Here is a 19520-nt window from a genome sequence, read left to right as displayed (position 1 = left end):
GAGTCATGAGATCATTTAAAACAGCATACCCATAATAGCATACAGAAAAAAATCTTCATGTGCAATCATAGCAAAAAAAGCAATTAAACTCACTTGGGAAGTGTTGTAAAGAATTTTCATCCCATTGGCATCAATAAATGCTTTCCTTCCCAACTTGATATTTGTAACACTTTTAATACACTGTAAGATTCCTTTACGGATCAGCATGTGTCTGTGTCGACTATCATGACGGTGCCAGTCTACATAAATTGTTAAAAGCACATGGACATATCCTCTGTCTACCGCTCTCCTGGCATTCGTTTCTTAAGAAAAGAAAAGAAATTAAAAGATTGCTAAAGCATATAATAACCTAACTCTTGTTTTCACTAATCATCAGTCGTAAATATTACTTTTAGTTCAAGTTTAAAGCTAGCAACTTCACTTGTGTTCCATTTTATAGAATCATTATGGTGACAAGCACTCCAGTCATCCGTAGTGCAGTTTCCCTTTCTTCCACTGAATTCTATAAGGCATGTTCCACAAAGTAAGTTTCTACATTCTCTAGACATATCCGTGCATGCTTTGCTACTGCTTTCTATATCAAGACACAAAGCCTGTAACTAAGTCATTCTAAAACACATACTTAAGTTGGCTGAAGAAACTGTATTCAGTGAATACTCATATTTGACTCATTGCTCTATTGTGATTGAGCAGAATATGTAAAGAAGGATCAAATTTCCTAGATGTTCTAAGCCTTGCAATTTATTTAAACTGATGTAATGGTGACAGGCAGCACTACGATAGGTATTTGGCATCAGTGTTTCCTTTTTAACTTAACGTTTCCATGAGTTTATACATTTCTATTAATATTTGCTCCATGATAACATTTGGTGGAAAAAATGATAACTTCAGGCTATTGAAAATTTTTATTAAAACCCCACTTCAAAAATAAATTGGTTTGAACAGTAAGCTAAATATGCACACAAAACAAGAAGTTTTCTGGTTTATATAGCTCACAAGTTATTTGTTTTACAAAACAGACATTAGCAAGCAGTAAATGTAGATGTGCTACTTTTAAATTATAATTAATTTTGAAAAACAATTACACTATTTCATAAGTATTTTTGCTATGAATATAATATATTCATGTGACTGACACTCCAGGTCAACCCCATATAGATATTCTATTTATGGTTTACATTTAACAATAGAACAGGCTTAGAAAATACTACTTGTCTGAAGACTGATTGCAGTGATAAATATCAACGGTTTGTTTCATTCCTCAAACCTGACTCTTCATTTAACTTCCCTAGTTTCTTCTTAAGATTCTGCTTCACTAGTTAACAGGCACAAAGTCAGTAAAACCAGTAAATCAAATCACATAAAATGTGTGTATACATGCCTACTATATACATTTACCTCACCTATAAAATGTAAGGCAGAGGCTACAGACTTCAGATGTTTTTCTGTTGCTCACACACTCATAAATTTATGAGTTCAAGCCTCAAAATTTTCAAACATAACAAAATAATTGAACTTCAGTGAAAACTAGTTTCCTGATTAGATAGAAATTTTGAAGTTCAAGTTTTTCAACTGAATATGTAAGAAATTGGTGGCCAGGATACAGTAATACAGAAATCGCAGAACATAAGTGATTAAAATTATTTCAACCAAAAGGAAAATTCTTCAGCAAGATACCAGGACTTTAATTTCCCTAGCTACAGCTCCATTTCAGAGCTGTCACCAAATACCACTTACTTCATGACCCAAGACCTATTTAATTAGACTATGGGAAGACAGTATATACTTCAGTGCCATCTTCTAGAAACCCGATTGACACAGATGGCAGTTAGGGCTGGGGAAAGAGTCCTGGAGTCCCACTATTGAGGTTGAGGGGAAAACAGAGTGTTATAACACACAGTTCTGCAATCATAACTAGAGAGATCTTTACAGACAATCACTAGTTTAAGATTTAGCAGGGCACTTCTATTTTCTTTTACATTTAAAATCTTCATTTTATAAATCAAACTCTTCACAAATTATGCATTTCTGGTGTGAAATTACATGCCTCAGGAATGCAGAGAAACAAAATGCAAAGGCCAGCACATTCAGGACGCGAGAAACTTATCTCAAAAATGAACACAAGCAGAATCTCAGTTTACATAATAAAAAAAAAATAATAGAATCATAGAAATTTAGGACTCGATAGGTCACGAGTCAGTCCTGTCTCGGTGCAGGGGAGTAAAGCATTATCTAGACCATTCGTAACAAGTGTTTGTCTAACCTATTCTTAAAAACCTCCAAAGACAGATTTCACAAACTCCTAGGTAATTGGATCTACTGCTTAACTACCCTTACTATTAGGAAGCTTTTCCTAATATTTAACCTAAATCTCTCTTGCTGGTCAGTCCTCTATGAATAAGGAGAAAAATCTATCACCCTCCTCTTCATAACAACCTTTTAAAAACTTGAAAAAGGTATGTCCCCCCTCAGTCTTCTTTTCTCCAGACTAAAAAACTCAATTTTTTCCAATCTTTCCTCATAGGACATGTTTTCTCAATCTTTATTCATTTTTGTTGCTCTCGTCTGAGCTTTCTCCAGTTTGTCCACATCTTTCCCGAAATATGGTGCCCATTACTAAATACAGTTGCCCCGTTATGACCTTATCAGTGCTGAGTATAGTGGAAGAATTACTTCTAGCGTCTTGCTTACAGCATTCCTCCTAATACAACCCAGAATGATGTTCACTTTTTTGCAGCAGTATTACATTGCTGACTCATATTTAGTTTGTGATCCACCATAACCTTCAGTTCCTTTTCTGCAATACTCCTCCTTAGACAGTCGTTTCTCATTTTGTATTTGTGCAATTGATTATTCCTCCTTAAGTGTAGTACTTTGCATCTGTCCTGACTGAATTGCATCCTATTTATTTCAGATCATTTCTCTGGTTTGTCCAGATCATTCTGAATTCTACTCCTGTCCTCCAAGGCGCTTGTAACCCCCACCTTCCCCAACCCACAAAGTTTAAATGTGCTCTATGCCACTATCCAAAATTATTTATGAAGATATTAAATTGAACAAGACTCAAGACAGATCCCTGCAGGCCCCCTCTTGATATGCCCTTCCAGCTTGACTGTGAAGCATTGATAACTGGCTGGAAAACCTTTCCTAGAGAGAAGTAATGCATCCACCTTATATCAAGTACATCTAGCCCATATTTCCCTAGTTTCCTTATAAGAAGGTAATGTGTTACAATATTAAAAGGCTTACTAAAGTTGAGATATATCACATCTGCTCCCCCCCCCCCCCCACATCCACAAGAAGGATATTAGGTTGGTTTGACATGATTTGTTCTGGACAAATCCATGTTGACTGTTATGTATGACCTTAATCTTCTAGATGCTTACAATGGATTTGCTCCATTATCTTTCTGGGTACCAAAGGTAAGTTGACTGGTCTATAATTTTCTGGGTTGCCCTTATTCTCCCTTTTTTATAGATCGGTACTATATTTGCTCTTTTCCAATATTCTGGGACTTCTCCTATCCTCCAACAGTTCTCAGAGATAATCACTAATGGCTCAGACAGCTCTTCAGCCAGCTCCTTGAGTATTCTAGGATGTATTTTGTCAGGCCCTGCCAGCTTAAAGACATCTAACTTGTCAAAGTAATTCTTAACTTGCTCCTTCCCTATTTTAGCCTTCTAATGTATTTGTTAAAATGTTTTCTTGTTACCTTTTATGTCCCTAGCTAGTTAAATCTTTTTGTGCCTTAGCTTGTCTAATTTTTTCCTTACATGCTTGTGTTTCTTTATATTCATCTTTCGTAATTTAACCTAGTTTCCCACTTTTTATTTAAGCCATACTTCCTGTCCATCAAGTCTCTTACCATACTTCCTATCTTTCCTACACACATCATCATTTAAGGTCCCCTGTTCTGAAAATACACATCTCAGCTTTGACTTTGCATTTACACAGGAGCAGACCAACATTATTCTGAGCTAACATTTCCTTCCATTGGCATTCTCTTAGGGATGAAGCCTAAAAACTACTTACTACTACAGTCCTGAGAGCCAGAGGCAGGTGGCTGATCAAATGTGAGGCGAGCTAGCTGAGCGCAAAATGGAGCAGAGACCTTATCCAAATGAGCTTCCAGTCAAACCCCTGAAGGTGTTCTACATACGCCTTGATCACCTCTCAATGTCTACCCAATCTACTGAAGTTCTACAATGACGATCGCTTGCACACGGTTCTTGTGAGGGAAGAGGATCATGACCCTTAACCAGCAGTGCAAGTAGGGCAGTATGGTCAGGTACACTGTACAAGGAAGATACTTACAGCTGATATGGCATACTGATATGGGAAGAGGAGCAGCAGAAGGTGGGACCGCTGAGCAGCCCCATGCCCGCAGCTCCTCCGATACAGCTGTACTGTGCCTTCCATGCAGGGTCTCCTTCATCTGTAGATCAGCCCCACCAGAGGACAGGGCTGGGGGTAGTACAGCTGTGCTGGAGGAGCTGCGGGCGTGGGGCCACCCAGCGGCCCTACATTCTACTCCTTTCCACACTGCAGTTTCTGGGAGAGTCCTGTGGTCAGCCTTGGCCTCTGGCAGGGCTGCTGCTGTACAGACAGAGGAGACCCTGTGTGGAAGGGCTGGGGGCGATACCGGTACAGCCGTGTCGGAGGAGATGTGGGTATGGGGCCGCCCAGTGGCCCCACATTCTATTCCTTCCGCCACTGTGGTTCCGAAGGCGCAGCAGGAGGACAGAGCCTCCCCTCTCCAGGTAAGGGGGGGTGGATCATGGGGAAGAGGACGGGGAGAGCGTGGGGGCCCCGGGCTAGGGAGGAGTCAAGTGAGAACATCACATACCCTCGCCCCCGTGGGTCCCCCTGGTACCGGTAAGAAATGGATTCCACTTGCACCACTGCCCTTAACATACTTGAAGAGTCAGTGGGGGTAGAATTTGTCGTTATCACTCTCCTCTCATGCTTAGTTGCCACTGGAGAAGGATGGGTCCTGTCACTTCCCCATAGCTGCACGTTAGAGCTATCACCTAAAGGACACATACTCCAGACCCCAAGACCTATTTAGTGACAGCCTGACTATGACGGAGACTACATTTGGTACCATCCCCCAGCATCCTCACTGACACACACGGCAGTCAGGGCTGGGAGGAGATGGTCACAACTCTACTGTTGAGGGGCATGGTTGAGTATTTGGAAAAAAGCTTCTTCCACTTCTCAGGATCCAAGTCAGTCTCTACCTAAGTCAGGTAGTCTCTGTGCTGCGTAACTGGATAACGAGTTACTATGTATTATACATGTGGCAATAATGAACAGAACATACTAAAGATGAATCTCAACTTAAATTCTACATTTCCTGGCTTCTCTTTTTTTCAGCCAGACTCTTAATATTATTTTAAATCTAGTTTTTTTATTTTAGTAAAAATAGTTTCTAGTAGTCAAACACTTACTTGATTTTAGCAATGCAGCAAGTGTGTCTAAAGCAACCCTGTCAACATAAAGAGAGAAACAACAAACTAGTAAATTTAATCTACAATGTGGTAAAGCCATACAAATTTTTTTTTTTTTTTTTTAAACAGGTGACTGACTGATGTATGAGGGAGGTGTGCAAAAGTAAAAGGCAACTACCACCATAGCCACAAATTTTAAGATTTTGCTACATTGCTCTGGACAGGCCTTAATAGAATCTTGGGTTTGTTGTGGGTGGAAAGGGGTGTTCTTCCCTTATCATTTAACTGTCAAATACTAGGAAAGATTTTATTTTAAAAAATATTTTCATCAAAAAGGAAGTTTTAAAAGCACCTTAAATTTTTGAATATAGTATGTTAAAAACTTTTACTCACTTCATAAGGCCAGTATTCTTTTTACTAAAAGGGCCAATGATCTTGAACATCAGTTCCACAACTCCATTTTTCCCCAAGGATACTGCATTTACAGCTGAAAGGAGTACAAATTAAAATAAATTTTGTGAAATAACGTACTATGAAGATTAGAATAATCTTGAAAATTTTGATTTGCTGAAATCAAAATCAAGCAGAGGGCATTTACAAGTTGAATTTAGATAACATACACTATTATCTAAATAAATAATATGCACTGGTTCAGTGTCTGAATGGGCTCAGTAGGAAGTCTGGTATCAAGCACTGCACAGCCTATTATTTCAGAAAAGCAGGCACTTGCTAATATGCCATTCACTTCAAAGAGGCAGCAGAATCATTGCAGGAAGGCGCAGGACTGTGGATCTCACAGAAGGGAATATACATTAGTGTTGGCAGAAACCCCTGCTATTGCACATGCACACTGAAGTGTCTGCTGGTTTCTATTTCAGGTCAATAAGAACTAATGGAAATCATTATTTACAATGTACACTTTGTTTCTCCCTCCTTTATTAAAATGTACAGCAAGGAAGTTTTTCTCCCTTAGAGTGTATATTTTGTTAAGAGGATAGTTTCTAAAATTAACATAAGAAAATGTATCAAGCTCCGATGACTAGAGGGTGTCCTTCAGCATCAGGATCAAAAGGTATGCCATTTGCTGTCTGAAGTCAGTGCCAGCAGTATTATTTCTATTGCAGTACCATCTAGAGACTCCAATCACAATTGGGATCTCACTGTGCTAGGCATTGTACAAATATGTCTATGTCTTCCCATGAGAGCTTGTAATGGGAGACCATAATCTAAGGTGTAAGAGGGTATATTAAAAAAGGAAAAAAAAAAAAAAAAAAGAGTGGGGGAAGGGCCTGGCTCTGGATGTACACAGGATGGCTACTTAGGAAATCTGAAATGTGGTGGTCATTGGAAAAAAAAAATGCACAAATCTTGGCTTGCTTAAAAAAAAGTTGTCCCTAATTGGGTATCAAGAGGCATTAGAGTGGAAAGAGCCAGCTTTAGTGGCAACACATACATATTAATTCAAGATTGTGTATTGACTTATAGGTACTGTATAATAATTATGCTTAGCAGTAGTATTAAAGTAGCATCTAGAGGCCCCAACCAAGGATAGGGGCCCATTGTGCCAGACATTGTACTAAACACATAGTAAGAAAAGATACCTGCCCCAAAGAGCTTCCAATCTAAAAAATAAGACAGACCAGTGGTTGAGAGATTAAATGACTTGCCCAAGGTCATGCAGCAGGGCAGAGTCAACAAGAATCTGGGTCAGAGCCCCAGTCCAGTTCCCTACCCACCCGATCATTCTGCCTCTCAACTAAGGTAAACAGTTATCCTCTACTAACTTATCTTATTTAAAGTACTCTACAGCAAAAAAGGAAGATCACTATAAAGCTCTGTCATATGAGAAGAGTCATGGCTTCATGGAACCATATTGGCTCCAAAAGATGCCCTGCAAAACAAGACCTCAGTTGCCATTGAGGAAGATGTCTGCCTGTATCTATACAAGTTTTTTCATGAAGTTGATGGATTTCCATTCCATACGGCTAAATTCAATGCCTTGCATGATCACATTAGCCATGCCATCAGGGGCTTGTTCACCTGTACATCTGTCAATGTGATATATGCCAGCATGTGCCAGCAATGCCCCTCTGCCATGGACATTGTCCAAACTGGACAGTCTCCACGCAAAAGAATAAATGGACACAAGTCTGACATCAGGAACCATAACATTCAAAAACCGGTAGGAGAACACTTCAACCTCTGTGGCCACTCAGTAAAAGATTTAAGGGTGGCAATTTTGCAACAGAAAAGCTTCAGAAACAGACTCCAATGAGAAACTGCTGAGCTTGAATTACTATGCAAACTAGATACTATTAACTTGGGTTTGAATAGAGACTGGGAGTGGCTGGGTCATTACACATATTGACTCTATTTCCTTAAGTATGCTCACACCTTCTTGTCAACTGTCTAAATGGGCCATCTTGATTATCTCTACAAAAGTTTTTTTTCTCCTGATGATGGTAGCTCATCTTAACTAATTTGCCTCTCACAGTTTGTATGGTAACTTCCAACTTGTGTGTGTGTGCGCGTGTGTGTGAGAGAGATGTATCTGTCTTGCTATATGTTCCATTCTATGCATCTGATGAAGTGAGCTGTAGCTCACGAAAGCTTATGCTCTAATAAATTTGTTAGTCTCTAAGGTGCCACAAGTACTCCTTTTCTTTTTGCGAATATAGACTAGCACGGCTGTTACTCTGAAATATATCTGTATAGTATATCTGAACTCCCGTGATACCTATCACAAGGTCTTTTAACAAAATGTGTTCTTATGCATTACTCTTAACGTGTTCAGGAGATTTTCCAAAAGATTAGGCACTTTGCATATTTTTACAATTCTTGCTATTAGCAACACGTGAGTTACAAAGATTACCATTAGCAATAAACAAATTAATTGCAAGTGTCCATCTACAATCACGTTTGTCATTTCACACCTTTGACTCAATACCATTGGGGTTTTGGCATTTTACGGTTAACCTGTGGCTTCCTTTTCCAAAAGGAAGTTTTCTTTTTCCTCCTTGTCCTGTAGGATTAAACCCTGATTTCTCTTGCTTAACAGAATTCACTGGCTGATCGGGTATGATCTCTGTGCTAACAGCTATTCGCAAGTCGTCCCCCCTTCCCCCCCTCTCGGTCAGCCAGGTAATGTGCATCAACACAGACACTAGCTTGTTTACTAGTTTTTAAATCATTAACTGTTACCAATTTCAAGGCTGGACTTTGTCTTAAAGAGATACCATCCATTTTCACTAGCAAGTTAGACTCAAAGTTCTGTTGTCCTTCCTTTACCAACCTCTGCTTCCACATGGAATCAGACATTAAGTCCACTGAGAGACTACAAGTCATATCTAAAATGTTTAGAGATGAGTATACCTGCCCTCCCCTGTATTTTTAAGATATTAACTGCACCGCTGTCCTGGTCTGCTGACTCCGCTACCGAGTCTTCACTCTGCACCTGAGTCACAGACCATTCACTCACAGAATCTACATGGAGACATTTCTGTCCCAACAACATTGTTTTCCCAACAAACAGGTCAAGCACAACCACTTGGTTATAGGGCTGTTTAACTTTCTTAACAATTTTCATTCCATCCGAGACCTTCTCAAAGTGATACATACTGGATCTTCAAAAGGAAAGTCAGTGGATCAATTCACAACAGAAAATTTCTGGCTGTTAGGAACTCAAACTTCCTTAATCAAATCACTTCCACACCCTTCAGTTGCAGCAAACTGGTTGCAAAGACTAGCCTGAAATTTTTTTCTTTCAGGAATCTTTTTAAGCACCAGTTCATCTTTACCTTGCTCCACAGAAGCATTCCTCTGCTGAGCCACTACCAACTCCTGAATTTTACTTACATCCAGAATCACCTTTGGCTCATCAGGCAGATTCCTACACAATCCCCTTTCAGGCAAACTGCTTTGATTGGGCACTTACTTTGTCCTATTACTTGAAATCACTTAAATCCTACTTTTTATACTTAATAAAATCACTTTTGCTTATTAATTTACCGAAAGTAATTAATACTTGGGGGAGCAAACAGCTGTGCATCTCTCTCTATCAGCATTATAGAGAGTGGACAATTTATGAGTTTACCCTATATAAGCTTTATACAGAGTAAAATGGATTCATTTGGGGTTTAGGCTCCCAGAAAGACAGAATACTGGGTCCTGGGAAACGCTGTGTTAACTGAGAAGCCCCTGGGCTAAGTGAATCTTAGTTTCTATGAACTGCACGGGTGTGTGGCCCAATCTCTTGGTCTGTGCTGTAGCCGACTGGTGCGTCTAGCTCAGCAAGACGGGAATGGAAGGAAGCCTTCTCTGGCAGGGGGGTTTGTTCTCAGTGGTATCCCAGCATATCTAGTAACAGTCTTGAGGGACCCAACCCTTCACAGTACCAACTAAGGGACTGGCACTGATGCAGTGGCCTATGCGACAGACGGCAAAGCCAACAGTACCACAAATGGTGGACATACTGAAGTAGACACTGATGGCATCTGGTGCTGTTGCTTGCTCAGTGCAGAGGGTGCTGCATGCTTGGGTACCAACAGCTGGACTGAACTGTACCAGTCCCCAAGGTCTATGCTTGCCTGCCGCGCTGGCAGAAGGTATTGAGGCCCAATCAGAGCTGTGTCTCTCCTTTGTGCTCCAGGACTTTGCAGCCCCACCAGTGCCGGAAGAGGAGTCCTTCACCTCAACAGTAGCGAGCTGAGAGGTCAACGCTTCAGCGACGCTAGATCTTGCCGAGAACCTGGGATTTCTTCAGAGTTGGCTCCTTAAGGTGAGCCTTCCCTGAAGCTATATCAGAGTCTTCCCTTTCACAGAGGAAGCCTGTGCTGGATCTGTCTGAGGGGGGAAGAGAGGTGGCCTCCGAACGGGACTCAGTAACTGGCTGAAGAGTGTGTTTGATCATTAGCAGTCTGAATTTAATGCCCCCGTTTGTCCTTGCCCTGGATGCAAGAGCCAGGCAGAAGTGGGACTCTCCCAAGCAATGGACACACAGAAGGGTGGTCACTCAAAGCTATAGCCTCTCATTAGGAGAGGCAACATTTGAAACCTGACAAGACAGGCATGCCCTGCCAGGAAAATACTAAGTCTCTCCCGGAGAAAGAGGAGTCAAACAATCCTTTCACCACTTATCTAACTATAAAAACTATCTTAACCCCTAATGAAATATTAGAAAAGCCAAGGCAAGCTTAAGGCTACCACACTAAGGCTCCATCTCAGGCTGAGGTGGGTGAATAGGAACTAATGGCTGTTCACCTGCACCCCCCTATACAGTCTCAGTATCCGGCATGAGGCGGCACAGGCATGTGCAGGGGCCGAACGGACACTGCTAGCTGCATATCTCCGATCAAGGGCTCGAGAGGCATACTTAAGGGACACCACTTAAAAGTAGTAAAAAGTCTTCAGAAAAGAAGAGTCACTATAATCATGTAAGATTAAACAAAAAATTAAATTCTCCATTTTAAACATTGTCAAGTACTTTACCCACCATTGTATAGAAAAGAGAAAAGAATGTTTTGCAATACTTACAGTTGGCTGAGTATACTCTTAGTACTTGAAGACATGGCAGTATTAACCTGTGGTTCTGCAAATTCTGTTTCACCAAATTCAGAGAGATGTTTAGAGTGCCGCTGATTCTAGCTTTTACTCCAAATTTTTTATCTGTAACAAATAGAACAAAACCAAAAACAAAGAAAATCACTGAATTTGATTTTGAAGCTAAATTATTCTACTTTTGTAACTAAATAAGTTTAATTCAAAAGCGACAAAAGATATGCTATTTCTACATCTCTACCCCTCTCCTCTGCATAATGAACTCCATTTCACCTTTCCCTTCATTTCCTTCTTCCATTCTTGGATGAAGGCATGCCTTCATCCACTAATGCGGAGTACACTGGTGCCTGTCTTGAAAGGTTCAACACCTCCAAAATCAGGCTCCTGAAACCAGGCCCTAAATATCAAGTTGGGCACTCCAAATTTGAGGTACCCTAAATTACTCAACACTTCCAAAAATTTATTCTTGAATTCCCTGTCTTTGTTTATCCAACTGTAAATGGACAAGATGTGACAGGTGTGTAGTCATTTGAAGAGTCTTCCAGTAGTACATTAAAGCAACCACTACAGTGATAAGCACACCATAAAAACTGTTATAATGTAGAATAGAGCAGATAGAGTTACCTAGTATCTGTGATGAAACAATCTTTTAAAAGTTCAATGAGATCATCACGTGAAGACTATTACACATGGACAAAGTATTAACCGTTATAATTAGGATTACCTTTTGGACCAATTTTTGCAAGAAGAAAATGAAGCTGCACCATTAACTCCTCATTTGGTGGGGAATCTTTGCTGGCACTCAAAAGTAACTGCAACAAGATCTGCGTCCCTCCTTTAGAAACTAAGACACTTGCTTTCCGACCACCACCTTGAAATTAAAAATAGAAATATCAGAAGTATTAAAAAAAATTAAGATACCTAGCTATTCAGTCTTTTATTCATATCCATTTGCAATACACCAAGCAGCGTTGGCAATGTTCAACTTTTATAGACATGCATAAACTAGACTTTTGATCATTCTTTTAATCTCAGAAAATAAAATTATGTAAATCAGCTATTTTAATTTTTCAAACATTTTTGAAAAAATATAACAATTTGCACAAAGTACACAAAAATTGCCACTTGATTAAAAAACTTACCAACTGACACCAATTCAATGAGGATATTTAATATATTTAGAGTAGTCTGAAGATCTCTTGTATTCTGAAATTAAATAATATTCTTTTAGTTTTGGTAACAAATACGGCATACTGGACACAGATGTATCCTTGCTTAATTTGTAACAGTAATAGGTTTTGTTTCAAGACTTATAAATGGGAGTACCTCATTACATTTATTTTCCACAGCCACACGTGCCTTTCCTTCCAAGCTTCACAGTTTATTTATACCCAAATAAACCAGCTGTAGTTATATATTTGTCCAAATTCTTCAACTTTTGAGATCCACAGACATTTCCAAAACAAGCAGTTGTATTTTGCCTTGAATTTTACTTGTAAAAGATATTTTCTTTGGTAAATACTTCAGGTTATTTTTTCATATTTTAAGAAACTTGTATATTTCTGGTTAAAATTCTAACATCAGAATTGATTAACGATTGACACTTCTCAGAGTTCCTACTGCAACTCAAACCACTTGACTTACGTATTTTTAGACCTTGATTTAGCAAGGCACCTAAACATAGCCTAACTTTAAAATAGAAGTGTAGCTCCTTTGAATGTTCTTAAGAAACTTGCTGAATCAAGGCCTTAGATATCATGTAATGATCAAGACCATGGACAAGTACCTTGTAACAGGAAAGGCCAAGAAAATTAAATATTGAAAAATTGGAAGTCTGATATTTACGAAGTATACAATTTAGGCATACACACGTACATGAATAAGATGCTTTACCTCTAATGTTGAGAGGATAACTTCTATTGCTGGGGAACCTTTGGCAGTCATTTCCTTCCTGGTTTTTTCTGAAAGTCCAAGAGATTATTTTTTCCCCTCAAAGGATATAATAAAATTAGTTGAGCAATTTCTGAACATAAGAAATGGATACAACATTCAGAAAAATCTAACCTATGGGAAAAAAAACCTACACACACACAAAAGTCACTTAGGGTACAAAAGCATATGAAAATTAGGGTGAACCAACTGATTTAGATACAGTAGGAATGAATTCATACCTTTGCCTAATTTTTAAAGAAAATTTGAACTACTTTTGAATTTATTTTTGATTTTGGTTAACATTTTTCTTTTAGTGTACGTATATCTCCACATACCACAGTTTTGGGCAAAATACTGCAAAGAAAGGTATCTTGTGCAATATTTCTGACTCATGTAAGAGTAACAGGAATTTCTGGAAATTTCATGAGAAAGTCAGCTTTTGAGATTTCCAGAACAATTTCCTGCTGTTTTTATACAGCAGCCTTATTCCAGGCAAGGAAAGAGGAAGGAAGATGGATTTTTAGGTGCAGGAGTCAGGGGTTAACATATTATCAGATACTATCTTGTTTACTGTGCTACAACACAGTAATGCCAACATTTGAAAAAGAAAAGGGGGTGAAATAAGTAGCTGTAGTTCTGTACATGAACAACAATAATTTATGGAGCTAGACACTGAAAGTCCACAGCCTATGATTCCCTCTCCACCTTATTAAAAGGGTAAAGTATTTTATTTATCTTACCTCACCCATCACACATTTTCTGCAATTATTGCTGTCCTAAGACTTGCAAATAGTATTTCAATATGGGCATTTTCAGGATCTGATTCCCTTATCGCCTGATTCAGGTTACCTGATTCATGTAACTGCCAAAACGAATCAATATATAATCCCAATAAAGTTTCTTTCTGGTTTGCTTGTGGATGGGCACCAGACTGCATAAAACAGCTCATGAGAGTTTATTATACTATTTTTGCACATCTACTTTCTCGTGAGCACAGAGCCATGGAAGGCAAATTGAGCTTTTCTTTGGTTATGTACCAGTTCATTTTGGTTTGACTTTTTCACGTTAGGTGAGGCAAATCAAGTAATCAAGAAGCCAAACCTTGAAACCTCACTTTCAACTGCAACATCAGAGCAAGATGAAGAAAAACAGGCAACATTCTTAAGCTTGTATTTACTGACACTATAGAGAAATAATCAGAATCACTATCCATGTCATTTTAAGTGCAATCATTCACACCCAAAACAGTTTCTGCCTGCTTCTAAAATTGGCTGCTTTTTTCATACTTCCCCACCAATACCCTGAGTGTGCTAGAATAAATGCAGATGTATGAGAAGAGATGCTTCATGCCTATGATCAGTTGAACAAAAGACATTTTAGCCTCAAAAGTGCTGAAAACCAATTAATGAAAACAAATGCTCTGCCAAGAAAGTAGCTAATATAATAAAACTAATAAAAGATCAGGATCATACTACACTGGCTGGCCACATCTAAACCAGAAATTACATGTCATTATGCTTTCTGTAACAGAATAGATTTCTATGAATAAACACTTATTTAATAGACAAATCCACAAGTGAGCTATGTAATCCTTACATTCAACAAAAGTTTCAGACAATCCCATTTTATTATGAAGGGCAACACAAAATATAAGTAGTTTCATTCCCCAACCTTCAGTCTAAACAATTGATTCCATTCTTCTTTGACCAGAAAAAAATATATAAAAATCTCAAAGAGGCAGAGGTTCACAGATTTGCAAACCTAAAAACCTGTGTTATGCTTTAGACCACCTCAGCACACACCAGGTTTATGAACATTAAAAAGTTAACTGAAAAGGAACACTGAACCCATTAACCTGAATGTGTGCCAGCCAGTATACCCTCACTGACTAAAGGTGCAGTCACACCTGAACAGCTAAAAATTAACCTTGCCCTTTTAAGCTAAATGGAGTCACAGCACTGGCTCTATCTCTGTTGTTAAATAACAGATGATAAAACTCCAGTGGGGGATGGTGCTGGCACATAGGGTCTTAGGTAAATGGTGTGATTTTTCAGAATCTCTTCTGGGAATAGTCATGTAGGTGAAATAGCTGGTACTTATGACTATACTATTTTATGCATGTATATTCATCTTGGTATCTAAAGTTATGAATATTAGCTATGTTTACTACATGTTTACTCCTGTGTTAATGCCCTCAAGGTATTTAGCTAGCACATGAAGGGACAAGTCAAGTTGAATGACCCATTAAGGAACACTTAGCTCACATTCTTGAAAACTCCTGTCTATTCTTAATGGACTTTTTGTGAATGTTCTAACTATAATGTGGGTGGGGGTGATGGACATCTAACTTTCCCATGTGACTCCAAAACATCTTTCACAGTAAGAACAGATTCCCTTTACTTGGCACTTGGCAGAAGCTAAAAGCCCCTGGCCTGGAAACATATCCATTTTGCCTCTTTCCTGCTCCAGCCTCTCGACTGTGAGCATAAACTAATGGGAGCATTCTAAACAAGGGACTGACGACTTTAAGGTAATCTGGAGCCTTCATATTCCCTTGATCCTTTGCAGATGTGCTTATGAGTTGGATATGGTACAGACACTGTTCTAGCCTCATTGATTGCTGATTTCTCCCTTGCAATGGACAAAGATCAGATGTCTGCTGACTTTCTCACATGAGTTAGCAGCCTTTGATACCTGTTGTGTAAGCAACGTAACCCTTGCTTGCGTGGTTTTATTCTTTCCTCTCCAAATGTCAAAGCCTGTTCCCATTGACCTCAATAGCAAAACTCCTTTTGATCTCAATGGGAACAGAATTTGGCCCCAAGAGATCAGAAACAATTGATCAAAATCACATTCTATCTGTCCAGCCACAGTTATCACGCATGTTCTGCCAGGCTGATTTTGATTGCCCCTCCTGTATATCATGCTGAGGAAAACAATAAAACAATTTGGGCTGTAGTTCTATCAAGATGCACATGGCACACACAGTTCTATGCCTTTTTTCCATCAAACCCAGAAGGCGCAGCATCTTTGCTTTCCTAGTGCCTGGAGGAGAGCAATACTCAGGCCACGACTACACTACCTGCCAGGTCGGCGAGTAGTGATCGATCTATCGGGGATCGATTTATCGCCTCTAGCGTAGACACAATACATCGATCCCTGATTGCTCTGCCGTCAACTCCGGAATTCCACCAGGGGGATCGATCCCGTGCTGCGAGGACGAAGCAAGTGATTCTAAGTCGATCTAAGATACGCCAACTTCAGCTACGCTATTCTCTATTTAACAGATGAAGTTGTAAAATTTTAGACAGGTAAGGGGGGACGGGGAGAGCCCCGGGATGGGAGGGAGGAGTCACAAGGAGGGTCACGTGGGGAGGTCATGTGCCCTCCCTGCGTCCCTCCCATGAGTGCAGTACTGGATTTTGTCCCTGGCCTGTTTCCTACCATCCGTCATGTGCAGATCATTCCTCAGAGTCACACACGGTGGGTCACCTCCTCCAGAAGATCTGGTTCCCTGTTGTTTTAGGCTACTACTCCTGGTGGCTCCTCGGCCTCTACGGCAGCCATTGGGCCGTATTTCAAACGGTCCTACTGGTTTCCCTCCCTAGGACAGGAGCTCCCCCCAGCCCTCCTCTCAGAGCTGAGATAATGACAGGAGGCAGGTACCTCCTTCAGACAGGAATCCCCCCAGCTCTTCTCCCTGGAGATCAGGCTGTGATTTAGACCAGCTGTAGGACCCTAGCCAGCTTTACTTTCAGCTGGACCTTTTCCCCACTTAGCCTTCCACCTTGGAGGGCTCAGCAGGCCAGCCTTCTCCTGCTGATGTCTGGCCTGCCAGGAGGGAGGTGGCAGCATATGTGCTGATCCCCTTCCCAAAACTCATTCCAATGCTCCAGGAGTCACAGGAGCTTTGTCTTGCCCTGGCTGCCAAGCTCCTGGTCCCAAGACTTTAAGGAATCAGTAATGGGGTTTCCTCTGAAATACTACTTACTCCTGAGACCATTTCCTCTCGCCCAATTTCTCCTAGGTCCTTGTATATCAGACCTGCCAAAATCTTAAATGACCACACCACATGATGGCAGTGGGCTGACTCCTAGAAACCACTGATTTTAAAGGGTCAGGTCACCCCCATCACAAGCTGAACCGCTTTTATTCAGTTATTTCCAAAACCAAACAAACATTCACTTCAGAGAGAAGCCAACCTATAAAAAACAGCCCCAATTTAAAATTTTGAAAGCCATGAGCCACTGAAAAAAGAGTTAGTATGGAAATAGCTATATAACTCTAAACTGTATCTATACTGTGATTATATGACTGACTAAACTGCTGCAGAATCATCCTCTTGCAAAAATGTTGCACAGATTCTCCAGAATATAAACTTTCATTAAAAAGTAGTACCTAGTATTTATGGGAGTGAAAATTACATGCAATGAACGTATGTATTCACTGCAGAATTAACTGTGGCCCTTACTCAGGAGCTGCTCCTAATCTCCCTCATATCATGCACAAAACCCTCTGTCTCCTCAAGTCTGGTGTGCATTAACCAGGACTAGCTGTGGATGTAAAAAAGAGTGCTCAGTGTCACTTTCACTGAGATTGGGAACCACCCCCATCTCCCTTACAATGAGGACACAGGTTATATCACTCAGCTGCCAATAGTCCTCCAATGCCTTCCCACAATTCTCCTGCATATCCTGAAGGACAAACATGCTTTCTCAAGTCACTGGGAAAGAATCATAACAGCTTAGCTTAGGGCAGTACAGACAACCATGGGATTTGCTCCCATAAGTCTTAAAGACACACACCGGTGAGTCCAGCACCACTGAGGACATGGTAACTCGTGTACGGCTGCTCACACCCGAGCCAGGTTAATCTAGGTGCTCAGACCCAGATGTCAATCATTAAGGCTAACTCTGCAATGAAAACATACCCCTAAAAGATTAATGATGCAGTGTTGTCTGGGTGAATAAGCAGACAGATTGAAACAGTACCTCCAAGAGCAGCATGAATTCCTCCCATAAATCTAAACATTGCGTTAGCTAGAGCTGATCAAAACTCACTTTGTTCCATGGTAAGTTTTGACATTTTAAACAAGTTTGCTCCCGTTTGGAATGAAAACTAGAAATTTCTGACAGAAGGGAAACGCCAAAATATTTTTGTTTTAGAAGAAAAAATTGAGCTATTTCAATTGGATTTTTTCCCCACAATGAAACAGAGCAGTCAAGGGAGTAGAAACCTAAGGATCCTAGTCATAGAAAAGGACTCCATTGTACTAGGCTCTGTACAATTAAGACACTGTGGAAGGACTACAAAAAAAAAAGAGCAAAAGCAGCTGCAATGTGCATCTGGCTGATGCACAGCTGGTACAGCCATCCATTGTAAAAAAGTCACCTTCACCAACCAGTCAAAATAGAACTTGCAGTTGCAGCACGAGAGATAGCTATTTTCCATTCCAAGAATGGCATAAGACTCTCCCCTGATGAAACCAATATTTCAACTTTGAGTTTCAGGCTTAGTTACCTGCAGGGGCACAGACCAAAGAGTATCACAAGTGTATCTTCAGAAAACAAGTGATAGCCACCTGAAATTTCAATTTCTATTACATTGTTTTGTGGAGTAGATTTTCTTATGAAATTTTTAAAATGCTAACTCGACAGTGACTTGATCTAGGTAAAAAGAAAGGGAGTACTTGTGGCACCTTAGAGACTAACCAATTTATTTGAGCATAAGCTTTCGTGAGCTACAGCTCACTTCATCGGATGATATGCATCCGATGAAGTGAGCTGTAGCTCACGAAAGCTTATGCTCAAATAAATTGGTTAGTCTCTAAGGTGCCACAAGTACTCCCTTTCTTTTTGCGAATAGAGACTAACACGGCTGTTACTCTGAAACTTGATCTAGGTAAGTATGTGTTATGGTCACCAAAAAAGTGCAAGAAAATAAGTTATTTTGCTAGACTTAGTAATGAGAACACTTCATGTACAATTAATAGAAACACTCAAGAATTCATGGCCTTATGTTCGTGGTACACTTGGTGCACATCTTCATAAAACTCTCCAAGTTTTCCTTAATCGCCAACTAGTTTCAAGCCAAAATAGTCAGTCAACCATTTGATTTCTATTAAGAAATTTCTGGTTAACAGCACTCACAGCTAAAGGCAAGTTTTCTTGTAAAATTTAAATGATCAGTTTAATCTTCAGACACAATTAGTACACATTTCTTCCCTTCAGCAAAAGCTTTTCAAAATATTGGCAATAAGGTAATTCCAGAAAAAATAAACTTAAAACTAATCTTTTTATCACACAATGTAACAGTACTTAGTAAACTTATACTGTACTGTGTCTTACAAAGCCCCAAACTTGTGACAGGCTTGTATTCGCCATTCTTTTACCATACTTTAATACTTAAATTATAGCTCTGACAATGCAACAAGTATTTAGTTGGAGAGTCATGAAATATTACTTTGATATGTATTTAACATGGCCTTTGACAGGAGCTCTCTCCAGTTTCTGAATCTAGGACAACTGACTCTTAAAACAGTGCAAAACATAGATGTACTATCACTAGTTTTCAAAGCAAACA

The 19520-nt window shown here is 39.8% G+C and overlaps 1 protein-coding gene across 4 annotated transcripts in view; it reads right to left on the bottom strand.

Moving 5' to 3' along the window:
• Positions 1-19520, bottom strand: part of AGTPBP1 (ATP/GTP binding carboxypeptidase 1) — a 143464-nt gene that overhangs the window by 81159 nt on the left and 42785 nt on the right. For all 4 annotated transcript variants that reach the window (XM_084629416.1, XM_084629418.1, XM_084629415.1 and 1 more), the window contains 7 exons: positions 12900-12967; positions 12149-12212; positions 11731-11877; positions 10983-11114; positions 5844-5937; positions 5451-5488; positions 94-302 (listed from right to left, as the gene is read on the bottom strand). In XM_084629416.1, the coding sequence (XP_084485542.1) occupies positions 94-302; positions 5451-5488; positions 5844-5937; positions 10983-11114; positions 11731-11877; positions 12149-12212; positions 12900-12967 (752 nt within the window). The remainder of the gene's footprint in view (positions 1-93; positions 303-5450; positions 5489-5843; positions 5938-10982; positions 11115-11730; positions 11878-12148; positions 12213-12899; positions 12968-19520) is intronic.

This window comes from Lepidochelys olivacea (assembly GCF_965140295.1).
Source record: "Lepidochelys olivacea isolate rLepOli2 genome assembly, chromosome: 5".
Classification (NCBI taxonomy): Eukaryota; Metazoa; Chordata; order Testudines; family Cheloniidae; genus Lepidochelys; species Lepidochelys olivacea.
Note: the sequence above shows the minus strand (reverse complement) of the source record. Positions and strands in the feature narration are given on the sequence as shown.